This window comes from Hipposideros armiger, unplaced genomic scaffold, assembly GCF_001890085.2.
Source record: "Hipposideros armiger isolate ML-2016 unplaced genomic scaffold, ASM189008v1 scaffold_92, whole genome shotgun sequence".
In the NCBI taxonomy this organism is placed as follows: Eukaryota; Metazoa; Chordata; class Mammalia; order Chiroptera; family Hipposideridae; genus Hipposideros; species Hipposideros armiger.
In genome coordinates, this window is record NW_017731442.1 from 3,109,909 (window position 1) to 3,133,088 (window position 23,180).

General features: G+C 35.3%; 2 protein-coding genes across 3 annotated transcripts in view; both read right to left on the bottom strand.

The window, feature by feature from the left end:
• Positions 1 to 23,180, bottom strand: part of UBR1 (ubiquitin protein ligase E3 component n-recognin 1) — a 119,590-nt gene that overhangs the window by 54,393 nt on the left and 42,017 nt on the right. For both annotated transcript variants that reach the window (XM_019645004.1, XM_019645003.1), the window contains exons 13-25: positions 18,308 to 18,407; positions 17,665 to 17,793; positions 14,093 to 14,273; positions 12,021 to 12,082; positions 11,625 to 11,735; positions 10,825 to 10,890; positions 10,500 to 10,601; positions 8,369 to 8,432; positions 6,123 to 6,247; positions 3,823 to 3,875; positions 2,164 to 2,266; positions 1,650 to 1,698; positions 1,097 to 1,251 (exon numbers count right to left, since the gene is read on the bottom strand). In XM_019645004.1, coding sequence (XP_019500549.1) covers positions 1,097 to 1,251; positions 1,650 to 1,698; positions 2,164 to 2,266; positions 3,823 to 3,875; positions 6,123 to 6,247; positions 8,369 to 8,432; positions 10,500 to 10,601; positions 10,825 to 10,890; positions 11,625 to 11,735; positions 12,021 to 12,082; positions 14,093 to 14,273; positions 17,665 to 17,793; positions 18,308 to 18,407 — 1,300 coding nt within the window. The remainder of the gene's footprint in view (positions 1 to 1,096; positions 1,252 to 1,649; positions 1,699 to 2,163; positions 2,267 to 3,822; positions 3,876 to 6,122; positions 6,248 to 8,368; positions 8,433 to 10,499; positions 10,602 to 10,824; positions 10,891 to 11,624; positions 11,736 to 12,020; positions 12,083 to 14,092; positions 14,274 to 17,664; positions 17,794 to 18,307; positions 18,408 to 23,180) is intronic.
• On the bottom strand, positions 354 to 1,057 carry LOC109384052 (40S ribosomal protein S11-like). The gene has a single exon (XM_019645006.1). It carries the CDS (start codon positions 893 to 895, stop codon positions 437 to 439), a length of 459 nt encoding a protein of 152 aa, XP_019500551.1. The 5' UTR covers positions 896 to 1,057; the 3' UTR covers positions 354 to 436.

Sequence of the window (23,180 nt, forward strand, 5' to 3'; positions counted from 1 at the left end):
ATCCTCTGCCCATTTTTTAATTGGGTTGTTTGTTTTTTTGGTGTTGAGTTGCATGAGCATTTTATATATTTGGGCTATTAATCCCTTATCAGATATATCATTAACAAATATCTTCTCCCATTCAGTAGGCTTCCTTTTTGTTTTACTGATGGTTTCTTTTATTGTGAAAAAACTTTTAAGTTTGATGTAGTCCCATATGTTCATTTTTTCTTTTACTTCCCTAGCCTGCAGGGATGTATCAATAAAAATATTGCTCAGGGTAATGTCTTTTTTTCCTCATTTTAAAAATATAAATGGTTCTCAAAAATAAGGATACCAAAAACATGAGAATGTGTCACTAAAGATATCTGTGCCATACCTAAGTTACTTATTTTATTTTTTTTTTGACTGAGAAAATAACTTTATTTTGTTCAGTGGAGTAGGGAAGTATCCAGTTTCAGAACTTCTGGAATTGCTTCTTGGTGACCTTGAGCACGTTGAAGCGCACAGTTTTGCTAAGGGGTTGGCATTCACCCACTGTGACAATGTCACCAATCTGGACATCTCTGAAGCAGGGAGACAGGTGCACAGAGATGTTCTTGTGACGCTTCTCAAAGCGGTTGTACTTTCGGATATAGTGGAGGTAGTCTCGGTGGATGACAATGGTCCTCTGCATCTTCATCTTGGTCACTATGCCAGATAGGATGCGCCCTTGGATGGAGACATTACCGGTAAAGGGGCATTTCTTGTCAATGTAGGTGCCCTCGATGGCCTCCTTGGGCGTCTTGAAGCCCAGACCAATGTTCTTGTAGTACCGCGGAAGCTTCTCTGCCAGTTTCTCCAAGCAAGACCCTCTTCTTTTTTGAAAGATGGTCAGCTGCTTCTGGTACGCACGCTCAGTCTGAATGTCCGCCATGTTTGCGGGAGCCTGAGAAAAAGAAAACCTCCAGGTTTCCTTATCGACTGCGCAGGGACTAGAGAGGAAGTCCTAAGTTACTTTTAATGATCCCCAGATTTCACATGTTCTGGATGTGGTTCTGACCAAAGCTAGATCAGGGAACATCTTCAAACCTCCATGAACTCTATGAAGTAGAGAAAATATTTCAGGTATACATACCATCTGGAGCATCCCTTCAGTCCACAAGTTAGAATCTGTGTCTAATGCCCACTCAAATACGGTCCTGAGAATGTATATCATGATATCACAATTTAGAAGGTTAATCACTTTGCTGAACGCAGGGCAGAATTCAGGAGGTGATGGTGGTGGTAATGCTAGATGTAGGTGGGAGATGGATGGAAGAAGAGACAAGCAGGTACATTTTTATCTGGGTTATTCTACATGCTAAATTGCAAATGTCAAAATCATATATTATGTGCAAAAATAACACATGATTTTTGTTACCTTTAAAGCACTGAAAACATCAATGTCAAGGGACATATGATATAAGTCACTATGTCAATCATCCAAAATAAACTCTATTTGCTATAAACTTAAAATTCTATCACCACTGATGTAGGCCATATCTTATTTTATGAACAGAAAACAAAGGGTTCTTTGCACTTCCATTAGTTGCCCACTCACAATAAACAAACCAAGCACTATATGCTTGGCTGACAACAAAACCATAAAAAATAGTCATAATGAGTCAATTAAGAATCTCACTTTTTACCTTCATCTTTGTTTTCTTGTTTTCTCCTTTTCTTCTGCATATGTTCAGCCTATTAAAAAAAAAAAGTCTCTTTTTCAATATACTGCTCAGCAAGCATGAAAACAAATGAAATACTTTGAAGCAGGCAGGAGAGATCCACCAACCTACCAAAATATTTTATATACCAACGTTTGTATTCAAAATGCTACCTTGTTCCAGAAACAAAATGTCTGTCCTCTAGTCTTAAGTAAGGCCACTGCAAAACACATGGGTAATATTCCTCCTCAAGAATTTAGTCCACATTCTTTCTGTCAACAATATTTACCTAGTGCCTATTTTTGGTATAATTGGGAAAATTTGAATATTGCCTGTACACTAGATAACATTATTGATTCATTTTCAATTTCTCAGGTGAGAAAATGGCCTCTATTAATGAAAACCAGGATGAAACTACAGAAAACCAGGAATTTTTCTGTGGAGTTAGAAAGCATAAAGCGTTTTAGGTTTATTTTCTGAAGAGAATATCTTTTCCTACCTTGCTATGCTGTGTTTTGGAGTAATGATAGAAGTATATATTGAAGTCTTTCAATGATTCATCTTTCAGTTCATAAACTCCATGGCCTGATACACCTGGTTTCCTATATAAACAGAAAATGTAGACATGAACTGCAGTGTTCTTGAAGTATAGGATACAAACAAAATAATCTAAAAATTACAAGTCAAAATCTAGAGGAAGAAAACATTATATCTCATTCAACTTGCTTAAACCGAAATGACAAATTTCATTCCAATAGAAAAACTAAAAACCTACATTGTAAGCTCAAAGTCCTCATTAACAGCTAAGCTATGTTTCTTTTTTTTTAAATATTTTATTGGGGAATTGGGGGATGGGAACAGTGCTAGGGAATTGGGGAAGGGGAACAGACAAGTTGCTGTTTTTGTTCTTCAGTCTAGTTGTGGAGGATGTCGCTTCACTGGCCCATGTTGGTATTATCATAGCTCTCTTCCCAAGTGAGGCAGATCAGTCGCCTGCCTCTGGACGGCCGCTCATAGTGGCTCTTGGCAGCTCACACAGGCTGCCAGCCGCTCACGCTGGCTGCCAGCCACACACGGTAGCTTATGGCAGCCCACTGCGGCAGGGGCTGCAGCCTACATCGTCGCCGGCAACTCACGGCAGCCCAGCCCCAGGTCGAGCTGTTGTTCACCATCTTAGCTGTAGAGGGCAGTGTCACTGGCCCCCATGTGGGATCTGAACTGGGGCCCTGTTGCTCAGAGCTGGTGTCCCAAGCCAGCTCTTAAACAACACGCCACTCGGCCGGCTCCATAAGCTATGTTTCATAATTATGAAATTCAAACAAATCTGAGGAAGTTTATTTTATATTATATAGAACTCATCCCATGCCTTTCTTAAATCTCTAAGGCTTTTTTCTAGTTTCTGAAGCCTAAGGGTTGCCTGCTCAACTAACACACACTGCATGATCTAAGGTCAAATCTAAAATAGTAGTGAGACATCATGTCCTCAGCAGCAAAGTGTAGATGAAAGTAGAGTGTTGAATCCTCTATAGGGCACTCTAAGGAAAAGCATCAAGACCAAAAGGAGAACACCATATTTGCTCTGCACATTTAAACAGCTTTTGGTTTCTAATTCTTAAGTGAAATATTTAATTGAACATTATTAGAGAATTAAAAAAGCTATATCGCATTTTTAAAGGTATTTAAAACTAGCAAATTATCTATAAATACAATACTATAACAAGTAAAAATTCACTGCCAGTATCAATTTTTTAACTTTCAAGAATTAATCCACTTAAAATCTTATTTCCATTTTATATATCACAAAGAATCAAACGATTGTAAACTATTGTTTTAAACCCACTAGAGAAAAGTCTAAAATTAGTATATAAAATGAAAATTTATAGAATACAAAGACTACTGAAAAGGTTTCTTTGTTACTTACTATTGAAGTCACCTAATATCACAAATGGATATTTCTCATTCACCTGCCAAAAATACTCATTTTTTCAACAAGCATGTACTAAATGCCTACTGTGTATCTATCGCTCATTTTCCTAATCTGTACTCCATTCTTGTTCTTGGGAGTTCAGGCAAAAACTTCAGAGTTTCTACAAAGTATCCAAAGTGCAAGAACAAGATTGTTTACCTCTCAGAATAAGTATAAACATTAAGTACTTACTTAAATGTGGCCACTTTGTTTATGACATTCTCTAAGCCAGTTTCATTATTTTCCTGTTGAAACAATATATTTTTACTTTCATGTAATGACTTTATCTTCTCTTACTGTGAACTGGAATACATTTCAACAACACTGTTGAAGTACTTTGTATACAATAAAAAAAGATCAATTTTCCATATAAAAAGTTAGGTCTAAACCCAATTAGCTTTGTTTGGAGAGAGCAATTTCTTGACAGAGAAAGACCTATGTATAAATTTCTTAGGGAAGAAATTTTATCTAAATTTGCCCTCATGTGCATGTGTACACACACACACACACACACACACACACACACACACACACACACACCACATACACACATTACCAATAGTTCAAAGAAAAAACTTTTAGGTAATATATTCATCACCCACATCATTTAAGCACATGCCCATCATATCTTAATCCCTAAATCCAAGGTAACAAAATAAATGGGATCTACAGCAAATGTCCAAATACATTCCAGCTTCTACAATTATATAACAATTGTTTTTTTCTAATTGACCTGAACTTTTCTTTGAACAAGGATTTTTTAAATGAAGTCATTTAAAATCAGGATAAAGACCTAGTTAAGATACTAAACTAAGGTAATAGATTCCTATAGTCATGCAAAAATTAAGAACGTTAGACTCCTTTTTTTTTTTTTTAAAGCTAAGCTATCCTGCCACCTGTTGGCAGCTCAGCTTGGGTCAGAAATAGAACTGCTGTTGCTCAGAGGTCACACTCTTGAGTGAGCTCTTAACCAACTGAGCCACTCGGCCGGCCCCAGACTCCTTTTTGAAAATAATGTACTTGAGAGCCAGCTGAATGGCTCAGTTGGTTAAGAGCTCACTCAAGAGTGTGACCTCTGAGCAACAGGGTCACTGGTTTGATTCATGGCCCGAGCTGAGCTTCCGCTGAGCTGCCAGCAGGTGGCAGGATGGGTCAGCTAAAAAAAGAAAAGAAAGAAAATAATGTACTTGGGGTAAGCAGTGAAAAGTATGCCCTAAAGATTTTTTTTTTCTGCAAAGTAAAGTATGTATATCACCAGCAGTATGTGGAATTACTTTAATGGCACACAGCTATGTATTTTTAAAATTTTGAATAGCTATTCACTTATTTTAATGTGTATTTGGGAAAAAATAATCCAGAACATCAAACCTTCTATTTTACTGATATTATTGCTAAGAAAGATGCTAAGGAAAATGTAAGTAAATTGATTTTAAAATGTATTAGTAATTATAAAATTGGTGGATGGATATACAAAAATTATGAAAGTGATATGCCAAATGGTTACAGTTTAAGAATCAGTTAACAATGAAACTGAAACTAGACTTATCTAGAGGATCACTTTGTAAGGTACATAAATGTTTAATCACTACTTGTACACCTGAAACTAATACAATATTGTGTCAACTGTAATTGGAAAATAATTTTTAAAAAATGAAACTGGAAAAAGATACAAATAATTTTGGGGGAAAATGACCAATAGCCAAAGCTTATCTTTAGTCTACTTCTCCGGAAAGCCTTCACAGCACAGATAAGTCTAATTCTCTTTTAAGAATCACTGTTCTAATTCTTAGTTAAATCCCAGGGGAAAAAATATGAGATTCATAACCTTTAGGACTATTACTTAAATATCAGTATATAAATATAAATATCACCCATGGCAGTCATGAAAACGCACCCTGCAGACCTCCAATTAGAAGAAACAGCGATACTAATGCAGGCTCACTCGGAGACATGGGAAGGCATCAAACCTTGATTAGGCTAGCCAACCTAGGATTCATCTATCTAACCTTCCTCCCTAGTTCCTTCAGCTGGAGTCAGACTTGCATCACACACAGTCTGAGGGCTCTCTCAGCCTTTCCCAGCTTCCTCACCACTTTCTCTCACAGGCATTGTTTCTAATAAAATCTTAAATGTTTTGTCTTGACATCTGCTTCTCAGAAGATTCCAACTAACACACCACCCAACTAATCTCAGTATTTCAGGGAACCTCCTTTTCCTCTGTAGAAATCTTACTTTAAAGTAAACAACAAGTCAAGGAGTTTCTTGCTCTAAAATGTCTCCTAAATAGCCAGAACGTTTCTAAAATGTTTCCTAATGCCCAAAGGCCCAAACTTCAAGTTTAAACCACTAAATAATAAATGGTGACAGTTTTACATCTGCAAGATTTGCTAAACAAATTTTCTTAAAACTCTGAAGTAGCTTCCAATTAAAGATAAATAAAAGGAAACTATCCCATCTGAGGCGAATGGAGTAAAAAATAAAATTGGTCTTACATTCTCGGGTAAATTTTTGGCAATGGCACTGTGTGGCATGGGTTCAATACAAAGCAAGTGAATGATTTCTCTCATTGTGACCTCTTCTTTGGTCACATTTCCCACTCCAGGTACATAACGCTCTCCTAATACAAACAGTGAAAAGAGAAAGTAAAACAATTAACTGCTTCCTATTTAAGTCTTGTGCCAAGAGGAGCATTTATACACAGAACATTGCATTAAATTAAGTCTATGAGAGAGGGACCAAAAATTATGTGGACATATTCCTAAATTTGAATAAGAAAAGTCTTATTTGCTGAAAGATGGAGGAAGAAAAATGAAGAGATCTCAAGAACACACACAAGCCTTTTCTTAACTTTCTTAAACACACACACATAAGTATACATACACATACTCACACATTATAAATAAGGACCCTCAATTAAATTAGCATGTGTTTCTAATCCAGAAAACAAGGCAGATGGCATTGAATGAGCAGTGGCCATCACTGAACAATAGCTTTCCTTTCAAGATCTTCCTCAATTGTGTCTTTACTTGTTATTTAAGAAAGAACAAAGTGAAAACTGAAAAACAAAATGCTTAAAAATGTGTTTATGGGTTAGATGACAAAACAGTAATATGTATCAGGAATGACTGGTGTTGTTAAAATGCCCACATAATCAGGTTTCCATTTTCCACCTCAATAAACTGCCAAATGGAGAGAGAAAATAGCTAAATTAACTAGGGGAACTTCATTGGTGTTAACAGCACCTAATTTCCATTGCCTCAAGAAGGCTTACAAAATCTGGCCTCATGTCACCAATGATTTTCAATACTACAACATGTGTACAAAGTCAATGATCTCTATGAGAGGGTTATTACAAAGACAGTAATACTTTGCCTAATAAACTTGATGAATTCTACAAATTAGCCAAAGAATTATCTTTTTGTTAAATTAATTCATTTCCACCAGACTCATTCCTCTTTACAATTGTAAAGCATTTCGTAATTTTCTAATTTTTTCCACCAAAAACAGTATCCCTTACAAGTTTAGTGTCAGAAAGACCCTTAGAGATCATGTAGATTACCTTCACATTTTACAAATCAGGAATTTGAAACCCAAAGAATGTAACTGGCATGCTCTTGATAATTGATAGTAAAGCCAATACTGATCTTCTGATTCCTAATCTGAATCTTTTTCCATTTTTTAATGTTTTCTCTATTATAAAATCAGAGGTTTTATATATATATTTAAAATGTTGACTCTTGAAATTAATGAATTTAGGAATACAGCAAGTATTAACTAAAAATCAAATCACATAGAAGGAAAAACCCAATAAATGTAAACACAATAAAAGCAAAATAAAAGCAATAATAGTAAAAAAAAATAAAACAGCAAAAATATAGTACAGTATTAGAAATTCTTCATATACTATTCTAAGAACAAATAGAAAAATTCCCCTCAAGGTTTCATTATTTAATAAAATATATCATTAACTTAAAAATCTTTAACACATTTTTAATTTGTCTGTTTTTTTTCTTCAGTTTACTATGGAATATTCTGGACAGGAAGTTAGTGCCTGGAAGATTTACATCTCACTTAGCAATGAAGGCTTACCACACTTCCTGCTGAGACAAGCACCTACTCTGCAACTAGCTCTCTGAAAAACAAGTAAGGTGAGCCCATGTTTTCAGATTTAGCTAGTGGCTAGAACCTTAATAGGAACTATTAACACAAAGCAGAGTCTGCTGCAGTAAAGTAAGAAATAAGAGCCAAAATGAGAAGCCAAAGACTTTTACTTAGCTGGTAAAATCAACAAAGACTATAACATAGAATATACAAAAGTAAAAGTATGGCCAATATTTGCACAAAGTAATTTAATAGAATGACACAATGAAAGTGTATTTTACTTAGACCTATGTTACACTGAAATTTCATATATATATATATATATATATATATATATATATATATATAAAACTTTTAGCACTCAATGTATAGCTCGTTTTCATCTATATTTCTATCATAATTACATTCCAGACCTCTATAAACAAGTCCAAATAATTACAAATTAAATATTGAAAAATAAAGATGTAATAGCTATACTTTCTTATAGGTAGGTTTCTAAACATATTAATCACAGTCACATTAATAGCTAGCTAATATTTTACACTACATTTGGAGTAAAATGATAAATTATAGCTCTTATTAATTTTCTTTCTAAAAAGTAATCCGTGTGCTATTTCAAAACATGTTTTAATCTTACCCACAATATAGATGAGGAATTGAAGCATTTCTTCTATTAATGTATTATATTGTTTAATCAAATCCTATAGAATCAAAAAACAATAAATTAGTTGCATAAGAGCCAAAAACTTCCACAAAATATACATTTCTGCATCAGAATCATGGTCCACCCAGTCCCGTATTCTCTTCCAGACCACAGCAACAGAGAATTATGAGGTGAATAATTGCCTTTTTGACATCAAATTCAATAAGGTTCACAATATCTGGCATGTAATAAGAACTCAATAACAATTATTAAATATTATTATTGTTTTCATTATCATTATTCCCCACATAGCCTTAAGTCAACAAACTTAACTCTAATCTTTGAGTTTTCCTCTACTATTGGCTTCCTTCTTACCTGGGTTGGTGAGATCGTGGCTTCAAATAAACAATTGCAATGAGAGTATCCTTCCCTAACACACCTCTTATTTAAGCACTATAGTAAATCAGATACTCATTTTTACTAAGTATAAAACATGATTAAAAATTAGCTTTGTATTTTATATCCTATTCTTTGGCCCTTTGCAAGTGGCTGCTAATTTCAAAGAATAAAATCATGTGATTCATAAACTCAAAGTAGTCAAGAGTTACCTTATAAACAGGTAAAATATTAAAACAATGAAGATGTAACAAAATTTCATGAGACAAATTATAAACAATGAAAAATGTAACAAATACGATAAATGAAGAATTAATATCCTTACTAAATAGGGAACTTTTACAAAAACAGAAAAAGGGTGAACGACAAGTGAAAATAAACACCATGTTTCACCTATCAGGTCAACAAAGATTAAAAATACCAGTACCATCTATCCCACTAACAACACATGGAAAGAAGCAAGCAAAGGATGTTGGTAAGGCTAACCATTACTTGTTCTTTTATGAACAGTGCTTTGCTGGTCTTCTCTCAAGCATCTAACCCAATGATCAGCAACCTATAGCCAGCAGGCAAAATCCAGCCAACAGCCTGTTTCTGTATGGTCCCAGTAACTAGGAATGATTTTCACAGGGAACACTAACATAGAGCTTCAATTAAGTAACATGTTATAACAAAAACAATTCATTCTTTTAGTAGAATTGTATTACAAAAAACTGCACTCAATTATTACTATAGTTTTAATTTCATCAATAAAAATAGTGGAAATTTATTTCCTGTTTGCTATATACTAAGTACCTACTTACTATACTCAATTTGATCTCTTGGCCCATAAACGTCAATTGGTATTATTCTTAAAAAGGGAGCAATTACTATTTCTCCAATTCTAACTTTATTTATATATAATTTAAGTATGCTATTTTGTGGCATCATTTTTTTTTTTTTTAGATTTTTTTATTGGGGAATTGGGGGATAGGAACAGCACTGGGGAATTGGGGAAGGGGAACAGACAAGTTGCTGTCGTTTTGTTCTTCAGTCTAGTTGTGGAGGACGTTGCTTCACTGGCCCAAGTTGGCACCATCATTGCGCTCTTCTCTGGCGAGGCAGATCAGTCGCCGGCTTCTGGATGGCTGCTCACAGCAGCTGCTGGCCAGTCACGCTGGCTGCTGGCTACACACGGTAGCCCATGGCAATTCACTGCAGCAGGGGCTCCCCTTCCCCGAATTCCCCAGAACTGTTCCCATTCCCCCAACTCCCCAATTAAAAAAAAAAAGATTATGTAAAAAAAAATGAAGATATAGTTGTATTTTTATTTAGTGACAAGCAAAAAAAAACCTATCACAATTATTTCATTAAGCACAGGAAGCAAATTACAAAATAGCACATACAAAATGATCCAATTTTTCTTTAAAAACAAGCAAGATTCCAAAAGTTTCAAATTGATCATTTCTATAAGGCTGTGTTGCATGTGATTTTTCTTCTCCTTTTTGTTAAACTATTCTAATTTTTATAGAGTTAAAAAGAGTATATGTGTGTATATGTAAATATATATGCATGTTTTATATATATATATATATATATATATATATGTGTGTGTGTGTGTGTGTGTGTGTGTGTGTGTGTGTGTGGTTTTTGCCAATATACATAAAGAATAAAAATTTAAATATGATTAAAATTGTTAACAATAATACTTCCTTTGGAATTAATTCACATATCAGTTTCTGTTGCGTACCTGGTCTTTTGTAGATATGGTCTTGTTAAAAGCATCAGCAAGTTCAAACCTCTCAAGTACTAATAACAAAAACTTGTTGGGATCCATTACAGATGCACCAATCTGTGAAAGAAACACAGCATCACAGTTCTCGTGCATTAAATGGAGAAACACTAAGTCTGCAGAAAATAGTGAAGTAGTCTCTTCCATTTTTATGATACCATATTTTAACAATGAGAAACATTTAAGTAAATAAAGTTAAAAATAATTACAACATTTTTTCTTATTACAAGGAATCAAGAAGCAAGTTTAAGACATAAATACCAGAAGTAATTTAAATAGGTACCTGAAGCATGATGATATCTTTATCGTACATTTCTTCTCTGCATTTAACGTCTTGGTAATAAAACACCTATTTAAAAAAACGTAGAATAAAAGCTAAAAGAATTACTTTATTTCAAACAGAATTCTCAACAAAAACTATTCTGATAACTTTCTCAGTTTTAAACTAGAAACCCCAAGAACTCCTTATGGCAAAAAATAAATTATAAATCTATGAATCATTCTTAAGGGATTTATGAAGATAAAGTGAGACTATATGGCATGAAAATACTTCAGAGTTAAAAATGCTCTATATTAGTAAATACTGTCAACGTGTGTAATAAAAAAATTTATTTCCCCTAAGTTTAAAATACCAATTTCAATAAAAGTAAACCAATTTCTACAATCAATCATAATACCATTTTTCTCCAAAGTGATATATTTACAAGTCCTGTTTCTCCACCATTTAGGAAAAGCACTTCTACTTATTTGCTCTAAAATAGAAGGAAAACTTATAAGGTGGGCCTCAATTAAGACTGGTGGTGAGAAGACTACAAGTCCCCAAGTAAGGTAATCTTCAGAAAGTCCTATGTTAATAAGCAGGTTTCCGGGGGTACTACTGGCTTTTACCTAATTTATCCACTCAATAGGATAAAAAAAAAGAGAAATGACTACATGGTCACTAGAACTTACATTTCTGAGTTTATACAAGAAAACGGAAAGCACTTATTCATCAAAATCCAGGAACACAAGGTAAAATTATATATAAAAAAAAAATCAGAAAATGAACACATTCATAAATGTGAATAATTAGCCTTGCCATACCTGGCTAATGAGAGAGAGTCCATTTCTTCGCCACATCTCAGCAACAACCTGGGCAACCAAGACCAGACAACGCAAAGGATATTCCACCAGAACCTCTACTTGAAAATCCTCCTGAAACAGAGTGAGGTCAATTTCATTATTTCACAGAAGGCTCAGATGTGTCTCAAAGTTATGGCGCTATATATTCCTCAGCTTTCTAATCTGTAAAATGGAAGGGCTTGAACTAGATGACTCTAAGTCCCTGTGATTCAGATTTCAATGTACTATATATAGATGTAAAATTACTAAATGGGAATTATTCAGATGGATTTCAAAATATTAGTCTTCTTCTCACTCATCAACCAAGAGTATTTAGAATATGATATAAGCAAATCAATAGTTAATGGAGTCACTTACAAAAGGCACAAATTCATGCAGTCTTGAAATAGCACCCAGCCTGCTTAAACGCACATGAAGACCTAAAGGGTAAATAAAAGGAGAAAAATGAGAAAACAATAAACCCAGTTAATTTGTCTCCTAGTTAATTCATTACGTTTGGGTACTTGTGAGACTTAAATATACATTTACTTAGCTTAGAAATGACACCTTGAAACACAGCGTTACTAACATATTTAAGATCCTACCTACATCATGCAAGGTGTGTTTATATATTATATAAGAATAATATGCTGTCTCTCAAAATGTGCTTATTCTGCTCTTAACCAAGTATCAAAAGAAATGAAAACTTATCTAAGTGTTTCTTTTAATAAAAATAGAAATGACATAAAATCACATGTCAATTATACCATATACAAAAATTAACTAAAAATTAATCAAAGACCTAAACATAGGAACCAAAATTATAAAACTCTTAGAAGGAAACATAGGGAAAACGCTTCATGACATTGGATGTGGCAATAATTTCTTGGATACAACACTGAAAGCACAGGTCACTAAAGTAAAAATAAATTAGACTACATCAAAACTAAAAATGTTTCTGCATCAAAGGACACTATCAACACAGTGAAAAGGCAACCCATATAAAATTGGAGAAAATATTTGTAAATCATTTATCTAATAAGAATATATAGAGAACTCCAATAGCTCAACAACAACAAAAATAAATCTGATTAAAAAAATAGACCAAGGACTTGAATAGACACTTCTCCAAAGATTTATATATATATAGCCAATAAGCACAGGAAAAGATGCCAATATCAGAAATCACTAGGGAAATGCAAATCATAACCACAAGATAACATCTCACATTCATTAAATAACAAATGTTGGTAAGGATGTGGAGAAATTATAATCCTTGTGCACTGCTGAAAGGAATGTAAAATGGTATAGCTGCTATAAAAAAACAGTATGGCAGGTTCCTCAAAACATTAAAAAGGAGAATTACCTTAAAATTCAGCAATTCCACTTATGGGTATATACCCCAAATTGAAAACAAGGACTCAAACAGATACTTGTACACTCATGTTCACACCAACGTTATTCACAATAACCAAAAGGCAGAAACAACAGAAGCATCCATTGGTAGATAAATGGGTAAACAAAATGTGATATATACATATTATGGAGTATTACTCAGTTTTAAAAAGGAAGAAAATTCAAACACATGCTACCATATAGATAAACTCTGAGGACATTATGCTAAATGAAATAAGCTGGTTATAAAAGGATATGTGTATGATTTCATTTACATGAGGTACCTAAAGTAGTCAAGTCATAAAGACAGAAAGTAGAATGGTGGTTGCCAGGGACTGCAGGGAGTGGGGAATGAGGACTTATATTGAATAGGTGCAGAATTTCAGTTTGGGAAGATGAAAACAATTCTGGAGATGGATGGTGTTGATGCTCCACAACATATAATGTACTTAATGCCACAGAATTGTAAACTTAAAATTATTAAAGTGGTAAATTTTATGTTATATATATTTTACCATGATTAAAATATAAATATTGGGTTGTCGGAATAGTCATGACGTATTTTTTCTATGTTTTTTATTGCAAAAATGCGTCATGACTTTTCCGACAACCCAATATNCAGGACTAATTTACATGGAAATGTAAATCAAAGAATGATTAATGAAAATCTATGATTTTTTTCCTTTTAGTGGTGAAAGAAATAGTAACACAGACAACACACTGCTATAATCAGGTAGAAAAGAGGTTAAAAACCAGCAACAAGATTTTACTATATTTAAATTTGAGTGGGAGATGAGTTACCAAGTTAATCTTTAAGTGTATACTATAAAGATGCATTAGCTAACCAAGATAACAAAAGGTCCAGGTAAACAAGCATCCTTAGATGTTCTGGTGACAGCCCTTTGAAGGACAGTGACAGTGATAGCTTTTAATTACAGTATCTGATCTGAGTATGTCTATACATACTCAGCAAAGAACAAAAATAGAAATGATTCTACTACTCTGAATATCTACAAAACAAAGCTAATAGAAACATGCACAAAACAAACTCTCACCTGCAAGAGTCCTAGAGAGTGGCAGATGTATGCTTACAAGATCTTCAGATACTTTGTAGGACTTAGTTTCCAAAGTATGACCACACAATTGTACTACTGTCTTGCTACTAGACATAAAACTTGTACTACACCTCATCACAGCTTTATGACATTCCTTATAAGCCACTAGTAACAGTTCTTCCTAAAAGGAAAATAAAGATGCAAATAAATTGACAAATTATCTACTTTACCACATCATTCAATAGATATTCACTAGATATAAGCACGAAATTGTTCTATGTATTACTAGGGCTACCTCCACAGGATCTGCAAACCAGTAAGAAATATCAGACTATCAGACACACACACACACATACAGTTAACCATTGTGCATACCATATAAATGGTAGAAACTAATTACACAAGGAGGGCATAGAAAAGAGTCACAAACAATTGAAAAGACATATTTGTGAAAGCAGCTTTTGAGTGAGGTCTAAAAAACATGCAGAACTAAGTATTAGGAAAAAAACAAGGAAACAGTGGCACTGTAAGCGGAGAGATATAGAACAAACAGAAATAAGGGGATGTAGACCTCCTTTTCAGGCAGTGGAGAAATAAATCAAAAAGTTTATAGATGGAATTAATGAGCAATGTAATTGAAAATATGCCTTTGCATTGACATGTAAATACATTGATGGTATCTGAAGTATGAAGGAGGTATTCAGGGCAAAAAAGAATAAACCCATAGGAAATAAGTTAGGATTATTAAAGAAATTTATGGGCCGGCCAAGAGGCGCGTTGGTTAAGAGTTGGCTTGGGACACCAGCTCTGAGCAGCAGAGCCCCAGTTCGGATCCCACATGAAGGCCGGTAACGCTGCACCCTCTACAGCTAAGATGGTGAACAACAGCTTGACCTAGAGCTGGGCTACTGTGAGTCACCAGCAACAGCGTAGGCTGCAGTGAAACTGCAGTGGGCTGCCATAAGATACCGTAAGTGGCTGGCAGATGGTGTGAGCAGCCGGCAGCCAGCATGAGCTGCCAAGAGCCATCATGAGTGGCCGTCCAGTGGCCAGCGACAGATCTGCCTCACCCGGGAAAAGCGCAATAATAATACCAACATGGGCCAGTGAAGCGACGTTCTCCACAACTGAAGCAGCAAAGGACAGCAACTTGTTTGTTCCCTTTCCCCAATTCCCCAATGCTGTTCTCCTCCCCCAATTCCCCAATAAAATCTTTAAAAAAAAAAAGAAAGAAAGAAATTTAGGATAAGGAATATTCAAATCTGGATGAGTATGGTAGGGAGAGAGGAGTCAAAGGTCACTTTCTAAGACTGATTCTCATACTGATTTTATCTTGAAAAAGGACTGCTATGGTCAAATACATTTTGGGACTACCCCTCTTAGAAATTAGCAAATTAATTAAAGGGTTTTAGAAGTTCAGTGTCTTAAAAAAATCCTGATTTTGTTCAACCTAGCATTTTCCAATCTTACATGAACACAGAACTTTTTTTCCTGTCAAAAATCTGTTAACATTTAATACACAGAATGCAGTGGCTCTGAGATTTCCTGTATGGATGAATGTATGAATCTCAGTGTCATTAATAAAACAAGGGCAGTCAAGAAGAGAAAATGCAAGTTGGAAGTAGAAGGAAATTATGACAAATCAATTTAATATACTGAGTTTGAAATAGAAGTGTAAGATCTAAGCAGGAGTGTCTAGCACACAAACAGACATGGTATGATAGCTTGGCAGAGTCATCTCTATGAAATTTTAATTGAGGTGGTAGAAATAAAACACCTGTAAGAAAGAGAAGAGAATATTGGGGAATGTCTCACTTGCTAGGCAGAAGGAATTGGGGGGAAAAAAGGCAATCACTGACTGAAATGTGTAGTCACAACAGCAATATTAGGATAATGTAGGTTTGTGAAAATCAGAGGGAAAGAAAGTTTCAAAAAAGGTTAAGGTAGGGCCGGCCGAGTGGCGCGATGGTTAAGAACTCGCTTGGGATGCCAGAGGACCCCGGTTCGTATCCCACATATGAGGGCCAGTGACACTGCCCTCTATAGCTAAGATGCTGAACAACAGCTCAACCTGGAGCTGGGCTGCTGTGAGTCGCTGGCGAAGAGTGCAATGATGGTGCCAACTTGGGCCAGTGAAGCAGCGTCCTCCACAACTAGACTGAAGAACAAAAAAAATGACAGCAGCTTGTCTGTTCCCCTTCCCCTAATTCCCCAATACTGTTCCCATCCCCCCAATTACCCAATAAAAATCTTTAAAAAAAAAAAAGGTTAAGGTACTCAACAGAATACAATGCTACAGACATTTAAAAGAAGATGGGGACTTAGAAAAGACCTCTGAATTTGGTTACTAAATAAATCCTTTGAAATTTTTTCAAAAATCAATACCTGTCAATTGGTAAGGGCAGAAGCCAGATGCTAAAGAGGTTTTAGAAGCTCAAGAGTGACAATAGTAAATGTAGGCGACTTTTAAGTTTTGGCAGATGTCAAGGTGAACAATAGACATTTTGACCTCACTTCTAACAATTATGCATGCTCTCCATTAGAGCGAGGGGAGCAAAAAAACATGTGCTATGGCTAGTTGCTGGGCAGTATTTCCACTCATTGTTATATAGAGCTACTGTGCTACATTAAGGTCTTTTGTGTCTATATGACTGCCACTCTGAACCTGTGACCAACTGCTAGTGGTAGCACAGAGAAAAGGAAAAAAGAGAGATAGAGTACAGCTTACAGAGGTAGGAAAAACAAGTAAGGGGGCTTTTATTCTTGTTGTTTTCAATAAGGGAGTCCTGTGTGTTTATAGGCAGATGAATGAAAGAATGGGAAATACCAGAGGAGACAAGTGAGGAAGCAAACTTCAGAAAGCAGCAATATAGGCTGAGACAAAGCGCCTAGACATTAGTTTTAGAAAGAGATGAAAAGAAAGAAATCAATAATGAAGATACAGAGAAACTTAGTCAGTGAAAAGACTATGGTGAAAGGTAGAGAGAAACTGGAGAAGACGAAAGAATTTGACTCAGGTAATGTCAATTTTCTCAGAATAGAAATAAATTAGGTCATATTCCTAAAAGAGTATCTGGGGTAGAATTGTGTGTTTAAAGAGGGTTATGGTCCAGAATTATTTCTTAAGAAAATACGTTAGTTCTATATTTTGAAATTAATTTTCTTAATGGTTTAACACATATAACAAAGCATTAATGATTGAATAAATATCCACCCCTCTCCTTTGTTGGAATATTTAAAAGTCTATGTTGTCCTAATTTTCACATTATTTATATTCATGTCCAAGGAAATAAATAAATAAATAAATAAACAAACAAACAAACAAACAAGTATGGCTGTATTTTTTAAACCACACTACTCCCAATGGTAAACGAAACTACCATGGAGTATATTTTCTAATTAAGTGTGAAAAACTGAATTTTCCTTCTAAATTTAATAAGACAAATTCAAATATATAAGAAACTACTTAAATAATAAAGCATTACATCAAGGAAGTTGCAACATAAAACTATACTAATAGTAACTATTAGAGCATTTTAAAAGGTACTGCTCCTACTAACAATTTTACTTACATCACAAGCGCACCACTCTTGAAACATGAGTAAAATATTCTTTAATTGCATCTGTATAGTAATGGCAGCCTCCCAGTCAGGATCCACTTCTATATGTTGCCCAACCTGTCTTCTCATTTCTTCCATTCCCTGCAAGAAAAGAGTAGTTAACCTATACATATGGGCCCTCTTTCTTTGCTCCTTTACTGGCAAAATATAAAACTGTCAGGATTCACATTCATATACGCATAGCTTTTTAACATAGTTGTTATACTAGTCAGAATGCATGAGTTCAAATACCAGCTCTGTCACTTTCTAGCTGTGTGACCCTGGTCAAATTATTTCTAAATTTCCATTTCCTTGTATGTGAAAAAGGGGATAATAATAATAATAACTACCTCATAAGGTTGCTATGAGGTTCGAGAGATAACGCATGTGAAGTGCTTACTACAGTATCACGTGGTTAGCAATAACATTAACAGCAATAGCAGTGGTTAACTAAGGTATACGGAAAGATTAAAGCAGGATCAGTGAGGCAGTGTTTAAATTTTATTTCTAGTTTGCTAGATATATCCTTCCTCAAATGAAAACCACAATTTGCTTAAAAAAAAATTAAAGACGGGTTAAATTTATCTTACTGATGTACAGAATAACTATATCATACCTGCATACAAGTAAGAATCTTCAAAAAAGATCGAAAACCTTCAAGAAACTGCATTCTTAATCCTTCTGTCCATACTGTGGGCTTGCTGATCAGAATATATCTATAATTTTAAGAGACAAAGAAATATTTCATTCCCTATTTTGAGATAATTTTAAGATTCTCAGGGCTATAAACAATGTTGATGCATCAAAATTATGAATTCTAATTTCTTACAATAACTAGAAGCTCTGGGCAGAGTTAGAATTATACCAGCAAAATGTAAATGATTTACAAGAGACAGATATCAAAGCTAAGTCTGACTTCTCCACTCAGAAGTTAGTCTGATTAAGTGACCCCAGAAGCAACTTAGCCTGTCACAGTTGGATAACCATAGTATAGATTTTCTAGGACTGTTCATACCCTTCATCCAAAGGGCCAGCTGGAATCCCTTCAGCCTCAAAATGCATATCAAAACTGCATATGCAGGATATATGCTATTTGTGCAAACTATTTCAGAATATTTTGTAAACTATAAAATATTATGCACTAAAATTACATGCTTTTACCCCAAAGGCATGCAGTCATGAGAAGTACAGAAAATTTGCAAAACATATAGTAGTTTGGTCTAAGAAGATGCAACACTTTTGTTGTTGCTGCTCAGTGTGCAATGACTAGAGATTTGTAAATCTTTGTGAACATCTGCACTGGTTTTTCATAGCTATTCATTTCTGCTACCTGATTTCACCATAAGAGATATACTATTGATGTGGGGGGGGGAAATCAACAGATTTGGAACAGATTTCCTACTTTTAGGTTTTTGTAACCCAGAACCTGGAAGAAGGATGCTAAATACTTACTCGTATGTCATCTTGGCTTGCACATCAGGACATAGATGTTTCAAAAAACGAACAGACCCATTTTAGCCTACAGTTTACAAGACCATTATTTCTTTTGACTATAAAGACAATGACTGGTTTCACATCCAATGAGAACAATGTTTACCATGAAATGACTTTTCAGGAAGGAATCATTAAAAATTATTAAAAATTAATATTTTGCACTCAATCCAAATTAATTCCTGTTAAATATCAGGTATTGGGAACATAAACACGAACAAGGCACTCTGTCCTTGAGGTTCAAAGTGTAGCGGGGAAAACAGGTATGTATACTGGGCACTGCAATCAAATGTTAAGCACTAAAATACATACATACACACATACATAAACAAATAAATAATGATGGAGGTAATGTACGAACATAAAAGACAAGGAAACAAAGAAAAAAAAATTTTTTGTAAAGATAATAGAGATTGTACTTTAACTTTCCCCTTTCTTTAGATATCCATTAATATGTTGAAAGTGTATTAAAAATACAATCAAGGGCCGGCCGAGTGGCGCAATGGTTAAGAACTCGCTTGGGATGCCAGAGGGCCCCGGTTCGGATCCCACATATGAGGGCCAGTGACACTGCCCTCCACAGCTAAGATGCTGAACAACAGCTCAACCTGGAGCTGGGCTGCCATGAGTCACCGGCGACGGCGTGGGCTGCAGTCCCTGTGGCAGTGGATTGCCATGGGCTACCGTGTGTGGCCAGCAGCCAGCGTGAGCGGCCAGCAGCCGCAGTGAGCGGCCGTCCAGAAGCCGGCGACTGATCTGCCTCGCCAGGGAAGAGCGCAATGATGGTGCCAACTTGGGCCAGTGAAGCAACATCCTCCACAACTAGACTGAAGAACAAAACGACAGCAACTTGTCTGTTCCCCTTTCCCCAATTCCCCAGCACTGTTCCCATCCCTCCAATTCCCCAATAAAAATCTTTAAAAAAAAAAAATACAATCAAGACCTTACCAAAGGAATAACTTTGAAATACACTAATTATGTTCTAAATCTTTCTTTTAAAATAAAGGTAAAAAAGAATAAAATGTAAAATGTAAAATCTGTCACCATGAACAAACGGCATCAAAGTTCAACTAGTTTTCTAGAGCACTACTACTCAAAGTATGGTACACAAACCTGAGCATCAGCATTACCTGGTGCTCTTTAGAAATGCAGAATCTTACTTAGGCTCTAGTCAGACCTACAGAACAATAACCTGCATTTCAACAAGATCCCTAAAGGATTTGAATTTATATTAAAATTTGAGAAGCACTGATCTAGAGAATTTACCTTTCTAGTTTCTAGGACCTCACATAGCTCATGCCTGATTACTGTAGCAGACCCAGCAAGTAAAGAATATGTAAGGGATAGACAGAAAGGAAAATGTAAGAAAAGGAAAGGAAGGAAAAGGGATCTGTAGATAAAAATAGGTGGCAAAAGCAGTAGAAGGATAGGGGAAAAAGCTAGGACAGGGTGGTAGAGTAAGGGCAGGTGATTTGGTTTGAAAGCCTTTTCAGAAATAGGAAGAAACAGGTTAGAGTAACAAAAGGAAAATATTCACTTAATAGAACCAAGCTCAACTGGATCTCTTTTCTAAGTTTCATTTCCACAGTGAATTAGCAACTGAGAAACAAAGTATCCCAACAAATACCTTCCACAGAGTGAGTAACAAATGAAACTAAATTAATGGAGGTATAATACCTAGAATGAGGGAGGTAATAATTCCTTCCTTCTACTAGGCAGACCTCAGATCACTGTGTTCACTTTTTGGGATATACTATTAAGTGATACTCGTATACATTCAACTAAAACAGGTTCAATAGAGAAGGACAATGGTTTAGAATAAGTTTTAAATATGAAATAAGCACAGTTAAAGAAACTAATGCAACTTAAATCCAGTGAAGACTTGGCAGATATGCTGTCTTTAAGTGAAATGAGAATTGAAGTTGTTCTGAATGGACAAAGGGAACACTGGAACCCTGTAGTTCCAGACGAAAACTACAAAAAGACAGAATTCAATATAAAATAAGAAACTTTTAACAATTGGAAGGGGCTACTCAAAAGCTGGAATGCACTGCTTTGAGAGAATGAAAATTTCCTGAGGCAGACTTGGACAGAGCTTCTGCTAGTGCTAACAAACTTATTCCATGCTGAGCTACAGTCAGACAAGTAGCATATGTGGTAAGATTATGGAGAGCTACAAATTCTGGAAGAATTCGGACTTTATTCTGGAAATAAAAGACATTAATTAGTTGGGGTTATTTCTGATTTAAAAGCCAGGTTTCAGGAAGAAGTGGTGAATGAATAAGTATATGGGAAAAGAGTAAAAATAAGACATGACTGCAAAATTTCAAAAATGAATGACTGAGAAAATGGGGCTTATTAATTATTTGTTAAATGAAGAGTATATCTGGTTGGTGTTTTAAGCTAGGTTTCAGAGGTTTTGTGTTGTTTATCCTTTCTGTGAGGCTACATGATGTAGTAAAAGGTATGTGTTTTACAGATAAATAATGGTAGGTTCAAATTCAAGTTCTTCCACTTACTAGCTTTGTGACCTTAGGCAAGTAATTATAATCTACAAACAAAGATTATATCACCTGCTTTATGAGAATGTTGCAAGAATAAAATAAGGTGAAATAAATAAAGCTCCTTAGCATATAGCAGTTACTATTATAATAAATAACATAGGACTCTTATGAGAGTGAATTATATGAGAAGCCAAGCACAGTGTCTGTTGAACCGGTGCTCAAAATATGTTAATTTTCCCTTGTCCTTGTCATTAGAAATATCTCTATTCAAGTAAGAATGTAGGAGAGAATTCATAAGCAGCCCACCAAAATCTCTGAAGTTTTACCACACGGGTACCAGATGTGATCAAACAATATGGTGAATGTTCAAATAAAAAAAAAATTATTACAGTAAAAGATATTCCCATTAATCCCACTTAAAATACTCCTCCTCACTTCGAACACACTTATCCCATCATTCTCGCCACTTTCTGAAGCAGTTCTGGAAGTCCTCTTTTGTGAGTGTCTTTAGTTGTGCTGTCATGTCTGCCTCAATGTCCTGAATCATTTTGGCTTTGGGGAAGAGCCAGAAGTCCCAAGGTGCCAGATCTGGTGAATAAGATGAATGAGGACACACCGTAATGTTTTTGACAGAAATTGCCGTATACCAGAAGCGATGTGTGACACAGAGCGTTTTGTCATGATGGAGGATGATTTACGGGAGAGTTTAAAACACATCTTCTCTTAACCATAACTCACACCCAACTTACTGCACCAAACACGTTGAAATGTGTCACACACTGTTACTAAAATTCCACACACCGCTAACCCATATTAAAGATCCCTGCCTTTCCGCTGGATGGCACTCAGCAGCAGCATTCACTGTATTTTGTACTCGTAACGGAAAGACTATGTTACACATTGCTTCTGGTACAGCAATTTCTGTCAAATAAAAACATTATGGTGTGTCCTCATCCACCTTATTCATTGGATCTGGCACCGTGTGACTTCTGGCTCTTCTCCAAAGTCAAAATGACCATGAAAGGTAAACATTTTATTTTATTATTTTTTATTGTGAAATACACATTTTTAAAAATTAGTTTCAGCTATACAACACAGTGCAATAATTATACTTTTTAACCCTTCGAAGTGACAACCTCCCTCCCCTAATCCGCTGCCCCACTTCCCCCCCCATATCATACATATCTATTACAATTCCCATGACTCCACTCCCACACTATATACTCCATGTCCCATGAGTATATATATATTCACTTATAGTTGACATACAATATTATACAACATCAGCTTCAGGTGTACAGTGCAGTGATCAAACCTCTGCCCCAACTATGATGTGGTCTCCCTAACAAGACATATGACCATCTGACACCCTATAAAATATTTACAACATTATTAATTATATTCCTCAAACTGTCTTTCAATATCCCTGTGGCAATATTGTAGTTACCTATTTATGCTGTCTAATCCCTTCCCTTTCTCCCTCATCCCCACACC

Excerpts from the sequence above, each read along its gene's own strand:
- LOC109384052 (XM_019645006.1), bottom strand. The coding sequence starts at position 895 with ATGGCGGACATTCAGACTGAGCGTGCGTACCAGAAGCAGCTGACCATC.